At 32.9% G+C, this 10,501-nt stretch overlaps 1 protein-coding gene across 1 annotated transcript; it reads left to right on the plus strand.

Moving 5' to 3' along the window:
• Positions 1-2,203: 2,203 nt before the first annotated feature.
• On the plus strand, positions 2,204-9,548 carry LOC120265806 (stomatal closure-related actin-binding protein 1-like). The gene is made up of 13 exons (XM_039273778.1): positions 2,204-2,404; positions 2,864-3,165; positions 3,466-3,594; positions 4,292-4,384; positions 5,137-5,277; positions 6,115-6,183; positions 6,418-6,501; positions 7,059-7,239; positions 7,443-7,559; positions 7,891-7,949; positions 8,116-8,250; positions 9,015-9,164; positions 9,253-9,548. Exons 2-13 carry the CDS (start codon positions 2,884-2,886, stop codon positions 9,295-9,297), a joined length of 1,485 nt encoding a protein of 494 aa, XP_039129712.1. The 5' UTR covers positions 2,204-2,404; positions 2,864-2,883; the 3' UTR covers positions 9,298-9,548.
• The last annotated feature ends 953 nt before the right edge of the window (positions 9,549-10,501 follow it).

Genomic DNA, 10,501 nt, shown 5'->3' on the forward strand with positions numbered 1-10,501 from the left:
AGTGATAGATGGAACAAAAAGAAAACTCTATCTACAAAGTCATTCATCCATCTGGCATCTTTTAAAAAAGTGTGAAAATAACTTTTTAGTTGAAAACAAAAGAAAGAAAATTTGGACTTTGCTTTTAGTTCTCCCAAAATTTGAAAACAATAAATTACTAAAAAGTCTCTTTTATTAACTTAACTTTTAGGATAAAAAGCTAGAGAAGCAGGATTAAATATTGCTATTCCTAGGGATGTAAGTGGGGTAGAGAATCTCCGTTTTCCACGGGCCCCGCTCTAACGGGGCGGGGATTCTCCGAAACTTCCCTTCGCGGGGCGGGGGCGGGGAATGGTCTCCCCGCCCCGCTCCCTGCGGGGCACGGGCCCCGTGCCCTGCGGGGATTCCCTGAAAAAATATATTTTATATTTTTATTATATTTATTAAAGATTATTTCAACATTAATATAATATTATATATATAATCAATAAATATTTATTTGTTAATATTTTTAGGTATTAATAAGTTTTAGTATATATAACTTTCATATTTAATAGAAACTTAATTTAAAATAATTAAGTTTAAATATAATTGTAACAATAAATTTGAAATAACGTTATATATTATTTATTTAGTGGTGGAATTGGATTCTCAATATAAATGATTTGGAGAAAGAGGAAACAAATTGATGGAAGCATGAAGTTATTGTGCTAGTTTTGCATTATGAATTTTATTTAATGGATTTGTAATTTTAATTTAATTTTAAAATTTATGTTATTTGTATTACTTAATTTGTACCTTAATGTTGTTGTTTCATCAAACATTATATTATGACTTGTTAGGAGAAATATTTTGTGTGAATTTTTATTTTATATATGATGTGTATGTTGTAAAAAAAACTTTGGTTGAGAATTTTTATTTTATTTCATCATACATTATATTTTTTATTTTCAATTGTATATAGCATCTTTAGCATATGTGTAACATAAATGCATTAGAAATATTATAGTTATTTACAGAAAATTTTTATATCAATGTTTTGGGCGGGACGGGGATTCCCCGTGGGGAGGGGATCCCTGCAGGAGAGTAACCGACAAAGGGTTAATAGATTAATAACATCGATCTCACTACGAAAGACGTTAGTGTTGAAGTTTAAATTTTACTGAACACAATAATGATAATGTGCCTCTGATTATAGGTGTGGGTTTGTAACTCAAATCTCTTATAATCATATGAAGGCACACGGAGTGGATGACAAGTCTCGGTCTATGTGCATCCCAAACTGCACTTGCTGGGTAGCTTTGCACTTGAAAAAAAAAAATCACCACTAAGATAGTTCATGAAAAATCACCCCTAAGTGTTATTATTTATATTTCCTTCATTGTATAATTCCTAGTCCAAAATGCGCTAATTTTTAATTCTAAATTTAATAAGAACTTAATACACCGATTCTAATTTAATTGTTGTTAATTTGAGTTATTTCACAATATTCGAACATTCCATACAAAAATGTTTTTACTTGTCACTCCCTGAAAAATAGGAAATTACTCGCAGCTGTCCCTTCATTTAATTTTGTTTTACTTTTGCAGTTGGGGATATTTCAAGGGCTTGTGATCCCTTTTTTTAAGTATAAGAATATCATTTATTTTTATATAATTAGATATTTGTATTTAATTAATTTTAATAAAACATGGATTTATACATATATTTAGTTTTTAATATGAACAAATCACGTGTTAATTAAGAACAACACATATGAGAAGCTGAGTTTTACAATACTTATGCATGCTAGTATTCAAATTTAAATTGTTATTGAGCCAAATACTCTATATAGACGATCTAATGTTAATATACTGTGCTGGTGCATATATTTAGTTTCATAATAATTCAGGGGATTTTTAATAAAAAATAAAACATATTATCATATTCCTTTAAAAAAAGAAAGGGATTTTATAGAAAGGATAGTAAGTAAAATAAATTAGAAGATAGGGTGATATCTTCAAAAATGATCAGGTGGAAATAATTTCTCTATTTCTGAGGGGGTGACAAGTAAACCCCTATCGGTGGCAAAAACGTAATTAGCAAACAATCAAGAGGACAATCTTGTTGTCTGATTCCGTAACTAGAAAAAGTGGGTCCCACATTCCAAAGATTGAATCGAGAGCCGAAGTTCCATTTCGTTGTCTGAAAATTTCGAAAGTCCAACCGCGTTCTCTCTCTCTCTCTCTCTCTCTCTCGTTCGTTTTATTTTATCACGAGCGATCAAAAACCCAAAAAAGAAGTAGCTCAACGAAATATATACAAAGTTTGAGGACTTGATCGAAAAAGTTCGAACCTTTTCTCTTCTTCTTCTTCTTCTTCTCATTCTTTTCTCGCTGTTCTTATCACAAGAGCTCCAAAGAAGGACAAAGTTGCCGGCTGATAGGTATGATTTCAATCCTCTGATTTGGTTTTGTATTGTGATTGAGCCTGGTTGTTGGTTTTTTGGAAGAAAAAGGTGAAATTTATTATTTTTTTTGGTAGATGGTGGTGTAATTGGTGTAGAAGTGGATTAAAGTTTGAATTTTTTGTGTTTGATGTTGTTAATTTGTTTCATTTTTTTCCTTGTTTCGGGAAAATCTCTGTAGAATTTTGGTGATTGGTGGATCCTTTTGTTGTTGATTCAAAGTTAAGTTTTGATTTTTGAATTTGAGTTTGTGTACTGTCTTTTTGTGGGGTTGAGTCTTTTGGAAGGTTCTTACTTTTCTTTATAGTTTCTTTTGAGACTTTGTATTTGAACTCATTGTTTTAGTTTTGTTAGAAGGAAAACTCTCTGTTGCTTGTTCCTTGATGATATTTTTCTTCGAGTTCATTGATGTGTAAGACTGATTTTGGTGTTGAGCAGGGTGAATTGTGATCGAGAAAATGACGAGAGTAACCATTGATTTTAGTGATACTTTGCCTGTGGATTCTGTGCCTTCGGTGTCACCGGATGTGAATTTTACATCAAATACATTTCCAAAGTATAAGATAGGCCCTGATAATGTAATTATAGAGCCAAAGGAGGTATCTGCGAGACCGTCCCTTAAAGAGATTGTTGCAAAGGAGACTGCACAGTTGTTGGAGCAGCATCAACGTTTATCTGTCCGTGACCTCGCTAAGAAGTTTGAGAGAGGCCTCTCAACTGTTGCCAAGTTATCTGAAGAGGTTTGCTCCAAAATCACCCAGATTCTTTTGTCGATGTCCCTCTAACTTGCAACTTTGATTTGCCAAAATTTTAATAGTAATATCATCATGCAATTGATAATTTAAATTTTAAACTCAATGCTACTAATTTCTTTCAATTTTCAATAATAAAGAAAATTGGTTTTCTTATGAAGTTCCGCTGGATTGGTAGATAAATGATGTTCACATGTAGGCTTCTATTAATTTAAGTTTATTGGATCCTATTTACAGCAATTTTTTTAATTATCAAGTGTTTAATACTTATTTCTGCTAGAGTTTCAGGCAAAATGGAGAGAAGCAGCTTCATTAGATAGACATGTCCTCCTGAAGAAACTTAGGGATGTGCTAGAATTACTTAGAGGCCGTGTGGCAGGTCGAAACAGGGATGATGCTGAGGAAGCTATTTCAATGGTTTGTTATGTTATGTATTTGTTATAAGTCCTCCTTTATTCGTGCATTTATCTAACTGCAAGTATCAAGATCTTTAGCTCTTTCTATCATACAGGACATCTTAAATGGGAATGTTGTTTTTATTTCTTTCACTCAGGAGGTTTTATTATTTCAGTGTACTTGGTACTGATTTGTTTTAGTTGTGGAAATGAAATGTCAAATGGTGTCCCTATGGGCCATATGCATACTTTTTGATTAACATTCAAGGTTGAGTGTACAGGATGACACTACTCCTTTTAAATGGAACACAGCTCTATCCATTGGTTGCCTCACCAGTTATATTTTCTATCATTTGAGATTTATGTGACTTAGCTGCACCTTTTACATATAGCTTGTTGATATGAAATATATTTGCTATTATTAGATGAATACTATTAAAATTAAATACTTGAGTAGCTACAAGTTGGCTTTGTTTAGCCAGAGGACATCAAAAGGGGAAATTGTGAACCTTTCTCTAATGATTGTTTAAATAGTCCTAGCAAGCATCAAACCATGAGTTTTACTAAATTCTCCAACACAGTACTTCTGAATTACATATTTTACCGTTTGTGTTGCATGTTGTGCCTTTATATTTTGTGAGACTATTCTTAGAATGTCATTGAAATGTTGTTGTAGAAGCTAAAACATCTATTTGAATTGTTAATCATGCTTATTGCAGGTGGAGGCTTTAGCAGTCCAGCTCACTCAGAGAGAAGGAGAGTTGCTTCATGAGAAAGCAGAAGTGAAAAAGCTAGCGGCCTTTCTAAAGCAGGTATTGGACTTTCTGAAATGCAGAATTTATATACTTCCACTAAGTGGAACTTATCATCTGTCCAATTTTCTTATTTTAGAATTTATCTTACCTTGTAATTGCCAGTTTTTTCTCTCTAAATTATGAATATACCCGCATCTGCTATAGGACCAATGAGAAGAATTTTCTTGAATATTCTGTTCCCATAAGCTACAGTTTGAGTAATATTTTATGCTAGAGAAGACCAAAGCAATCCTTTAAAATTAAGGTCATGCTAGTTATTTCTATAATTTCAATTAAATTGATTAACAAATCAAATCCCCGGGGAATCATGTGACATCTAAGCCCAATTTAAACTGATCAGAGTCTCCTGATCCAGCAGTCAACCAGAGTTTCATCTTTTGAAACACACAGAATATACCTTGTATATGTGTTTCAGGTGTCTTATATTTTTTATTTGGGTGGTTTCCACATTAGGTGGGTGTTACTTTCCAGTGGCCAAACCAAGTGTTCTTAATCCTGTAGGTCCATAAACTGTTGATCATGCATCCTAACAAGCTTAGGCTATCTTCCATAGAACGATTGTGCCAATAACCATATGAGGCACATTAAAATGGAAAAGAATAAATAGTACCTTAAACTTATTTTTGTATTCTATGTGATTGGTTTATAACTGGGGACTTTATCCTTTTACCAAGTTTCTATATTCAAGTGTTTTTTTACATCTAGGCATCTTATAGATTCATTTTTCTTTTTTCTTATGGTTTCTCCAGGCTTCTGAAGATGCCAAAAAAGTTATTGAAGAAGAAAGGGCATATGCTCGTACTGAAATTGAGAGTGCCAGATCAGCAGTTCAGAGAGTTGAAGAAGCTCTTCGTGAAAAGGAACAGATTTCAGCAAGTGAGGAGGAGCAGGTTAGTGCAAAAGAATGAAAATTTTGGATCCTAAATTTCTTTTCTTCTTCACTGTCTAATGCTAATGCTCTGGACATAAACCTAAACTTCTCACATAGAAAAGAGGGAACTTATCATATGTTGAGATGTCATGGGAATCACAATCCACACTGGGTATTATCATGATTAGTGTTGTTGCCTTCTTGTGTACTGATGAGTGGTATCACCTTTTGTTCTCTAATTAGAAGCTAAGCCTGGTCTAATTCCTAACTTACATCTATTTTGCTCTCCTTCATGCACTTAAAATTTTGGCTAGTGAGTGCTAAGAGAAGAATATATATATATATATATATATATGTAAAGCTTTCTTGTGCTATTTTCCATGGCTTGTCTAATACTTGCATAAGTCTTAACAGAAAGTACATTTAAAACATGAAAATAATTTCACTCTAGCTTCATTTCCATGTGATTTATTGCCTGTCAATGGGTCATCTCCGCACCAAAGAAATCCGTCTCAGGCTCTAAATTTTGCACAGTACCAATAGAAACATTTTCTATTGTTTCCTGGCCCAGTTAATTTTATACAGAAGCATGTGATGCTCGGTGAGATTAATAATGAACCCCCATTGTTCATGAAATTATTGTTGCTCACTTGAGTTTACCATTCTTTTTTTATGCTACTTGATTTGCTACAAGCCAGTTTCTCAAAATGTAGACAGAATTAAGGGACCCTGTAAAACATGTCTGCAGTTCATTACTGCTTTTGTTTAATGTTGTTATTGTTCCTGCTTTCTTCTGATAGAAATAATGTACCTTGTGCTTTGGTGCTATTGGCATGTATCTTTTTCTTCATTGTAGGATTTGGAAGAATTAATGGCTGAGATTCAAGAGGCTAGAAGAATTAAAATGCTACATCAACCAAGCAAGGTGGGCTTTCACTAGATTTGTGTGAATGCAATTATGTTGGATTCCACAAAATGTAGTCTGGTTTGTTCCATCTAGGTCATTCTTAGATGTTCTGTGCGGTATAAATTTTTTTTTTTATATACTTATTCTCAGATTTCTACTAGGCAAATATTATATTTTTGCATCACAATTGGCATGCAGTTTGTTCTAACTTTCTACTGATGAAAGAGTTGAAATCCAATTGTCAATTAATAGGTAATGGACATGGAAAGTGAACTTCAAGCATTACGCGGCCAGATTGCAGAAAAGTCTTTGCAGATTATAAAGCTACAGAAAGAGGTACCGGTTTGGAGCTTTCTTCTTCTATTACTTCAGTATCGCTTTAAGTTGATACACTAGGATCTATCTTCATCCATCTTTTATTTTGGCTTTGTAAAATGCATAGTCCTCCACTTTAAACTTCAATATTGTTTGAATTTTGGTTTGTTTGTCACCTTATCTTCCTATCAAAGATCCTAAAAACTTATTCTTTCAAAAATTTCAAATACAGTGTCTCTTTTTAATATAGAAATTTATGCTTGTGTCTCTGTTCTAACCTCTAAACTGTTTCATCTCTGATGATTTGCTCTTAACCTATACCTGGGTTGTAGTCATAATCTGCAAACTATAAAACATAACCGAGTACATTGTGATAATTTGAACATGCACCATAAGAAATGGGATTTTGATGCCATAAGCAAGTGTCAGCTTATACCTCATAAACATAAACTGATTTGGTGAAGACTGAATTGACTGATATCTCCAAACTAGAAGAATAGTTTATTTTTATTATCTTTATTATATTGGTCCACATGTCTAATTTTTTTCTCAATTTTTTTTCCAAAATCTTTCTCCAGCTTGCAGTGAACAGAAGGCTTGTGGAAAACAAATCCCTTTTGTATGAGTTAGAGGGCCTTGAATGTTTAGGCTCTTGTTTATGTGTCTTGTCACGAATAAATTCTGCATCAGACCTATCCAATTGCTCTATTCAGTGGTATCGTATTCAGCCTGAAGTGAACAAGAAGGAATTAATTTCAGGTAGAGTCATCCATAGACAGCAAAATACTGGATGGATGATTTGATTATCTAAAGTGCATAAATATGTCTGTTTTTGTTGTTTATATATATTTTGAGCCTGTAGATTAAATCAAACGCCATCCCAATTCTTCAAAAATATTTACTTTGACAAACATAAACAACCAATTTACTTTGAATCTGTATGTAATCTGCACTGCCTGCAGGGGCGACGAAATTTGTTTATGCTCCGGAACCATTTGATGTTGGGCGATTCTTGCAAGTGGAACTTTTTTCAAACGATGACAGGGTAACATTGACAACCAGTGGCCCAATAGAACCAGGTACATTTTCTTGATTTGCTATTTATGGCATATTTTTATCCATATGTTTACAGTAGGAAATTTTTTTCCTAGTTTTAATGCAGTTGTTAAACTGCCATGCTACAATAATCAGACTGATTTATTTATTGTCTGTTCATGTATATGCCTATTAGTTATCTCATTTAGAGAGAGTAAAAGTGCTTTTTATTGTATCTTTGAGGTTTTATAGTCATTTTAGATGAAGCTCAGAAAATGATGCAGTTTTACCAAACTCTGCCTTTTATTCTCCTTATAAAATTGTTGGTTGTAGTAAAGTGTTTAATCTATTCTTCTGACTTGTATTCTCAAACAGCTGCAGGATTGGGAAACTATGTAGAGATACTTGTTAGAAAGCCTGAAACAGAGTTCAATGTAAGTGTCATCCCTTTCCTACCATTTCTAATGTTAAGAAAAACTGGTGCAACTCTTGCAATAACAATAGAACAACAATGGACCTTTTTTTAATGTTCACCATTGCATACTAAAATGACACGTTGTCCTAGCAGCAAATTATTAATCTTGGGCACGCCTGTCGCAGGTAATTATTCTCCAGATTAATGGGCATGATCAACCATCAAATTCCATACATACATTTAATGTGGGAAAGATGAGGATAAAACTTAACAAGGGAAAGACATCAAAAGCCAAAGAATCTTATTCCTCTTCAATGCAGGTAATCATGCCATAAAATATCTGTCCTTGCTAAAGATATATAATTCATGGGACACATCAGATATTGTTTTACCCACTATTCATTTTTTTTAACAAAAATCCTGTTCATTTTCTGATCAAATTTGGTGGGAACACAAATTCGAACTTTTTCGATCCGAGGATGTCACATTTTTGCACTTCTTAATCCTTGAAACTCACAAAAACTTGTGAAGTGAATCAGCACGTGCTAGACCAAATTAATTCGACATGTGTGACATGCAATTATTTGTTTTGTGTAAGGACTTGGCAGTCAATTCAACAAAACTAGGTATATTACTTCAGCGTTATCCATGTTACTTACATTGCGGAGCACAATTTGGTCATCCTGTAGGAAAATTTTTACTTGGCATGCAAGGCTTATAACTACTCGAATCATTCAATGAAAGCCAAGTTCAAATCAAGCCCCATATATATATATAGATGAACTTTGAAGTATTTCTGTGGTAGAAGTTCAGGTCCCATTCCTCACAGTCAGTCAAACATTAAATTAGCATTTGATTGATGGTGGTGCTTGTCATGTATCTGTGATGTATTCTAGATATGTCCAGAGTGATCAGTACTTGTACAATACTTCAGTTTCTGCAGTCTTTGGGCATACATAAAATGAAAGGAATGAGTTCATTTTTAGTGTTTTTAACTTTATACACTGTATACTCCAATTATAGTGGAATTAGATCTTATAAATCTTGTGTTTCCAATTATGTAAAGTCTCTGTTTGATTTGCAGCTGTGTGGAGTTAGAGGCGGAGGAAATGCAGCTGCTCAAGCACTGTATTGGCAAGCGAAGAAAGGTCTTTCCTTCGTATTAGCATTTGAATCGGATAGAGAAAGGAATGCCGCGATCATGCTCGCCAGACGATACGCTTTTGACTGCAATGTAAATTAATCTATTTTCAATTATTGGATTCATGCATTCCTGTTTATGTCTGCTGGTCTTAGAAATTTTGTTTGGGTTTTAATTGCAGATAATGCTTTCTGGACCGGGCGATAAGGCTCCGATGGTAAGCTAATGAACTTTCATACTAATTTATTTACAGAGATTGGAGTGGTGTTGCAGATGTGTATTTGTATTGTATTTAAAGGTGAAGAAAGGATATAGTTTGTAATGTAGGTGAGGCTTATTTGATTTTTATTTTATTTGAGAGTAAGGCATTCTTTTTATCTGCCTTGGTATTGAGTTGTAACCAATTCTTTTGGTTTCCATAGTGATTTGCCTCAATACTTTGTGTGTATATCTTATTTGATACACAAAATTTATTAATATTTTTTCTAAATTCTGTCGTTGTAAATTTATTTTATGCTTGCATGAAGACTATTTTGACAGTAATTCTCAACAAAGTTATAAAAATAAAACAAACAAAAATTGAAGTAGAAAGGAAAATATGGTGACAAGGATGGTATGCACACTTCTTGCCAGAAAAATATACCATTGCGTCATGAATGTTTTATTTTGAATATTTATATGAAAAGTTTCATTCTGAGCTGTCCTTTAAAATAGTACTAATTAGTTATTATTTCAACAACATCAATTGTCAATAAATATAAAATGAATAATACAAACATTTTTTTTATTTATTCCATAAATTATTTTTTAAATAACTAATTAGTGCCACTATCAATATTAGAGAAAATGACTAAAGATGTGCTTGGCTAGGGATGTCAATGGGCCCTGGCCCCGACGGGGTACCTGATTCCCCACCTTGTCAGGGTCAGGACCGGGGTTGGGGACTCTTTTCGGGGGTTGGGGCTGGGGAATATCCTCCCAGCCCCGCCTTGGCCCCAAAATAGTAAATATTTAAATAGTATATATATATATATATATTATGTTATAAATATCTAAATAAAAATTAACAAAAGCCCACATATTTATTTAATGAACAAATTATTAACAATTAAATGAGCATTTGTATACAAATTAAACAAAATCCTAAACTTGAATTAACTATATTGCATTTTTTAAATTTTTCTAAATTTTATAAATAATTTATTAAATCACTAAATAAAAAGTTAGAGATTAAAATTGAGACGGTGAGTTCCATGGATTATAAAAAACTTTTTATTTATCTTTTTTAAGTTGAAAACTTATTTATATTAAAAATATATATACTATTGAAGATAATAAATTTGATATATTAACATTAAGCAATTGAATAGATCGATGCAACCATCCATGATCCCATTATAAGATTAAGAGATGAGATTAGAGAATAGGGT

Source organism: Dioscorea cayenensis, chromosome 7 (assembly GCF_009730915.1).
Source record: "Dioscorea cayenensis subsp. rotundata cultivar TDr96_F1 chromosome 7, TDr96_F1_v2_PseudoChromosome.rev07_lg8_w22 25.fasta, whole genome shotgun sequence".
Taxonomy (NCBI): domain Eukaryota; kingdom Viridiplantae; phylum Streptophyta; class Magnoliopsida; order Dioscoreales; family Dioscoreaceae; genus Dioscorea; species Dioscorea cayenensis.

Coding starts and splice junctions, on each gene's coding strand:
- LOC120265806 (XM_039273778.1), top strand. CDS start 2,884: ATGACGAGAGTAACCATTGATTTTAGTGATACTTTGCCTGTGGATTCT. Junction 6,184..6,417: donor TGCTACATCAACCAAGCAAG/GTGGGCTTTCAC, acceptor GTCAATTAATAG/GTAATGGACATGGAAAGTGA. Junction 6,502..7,058: donor TTATAAAGCTACAGAAAGAG/GTACCGGTTTGG, acceptor ATCTTTCTCCAG/CTTGCAGTGAACAGAAGGCT.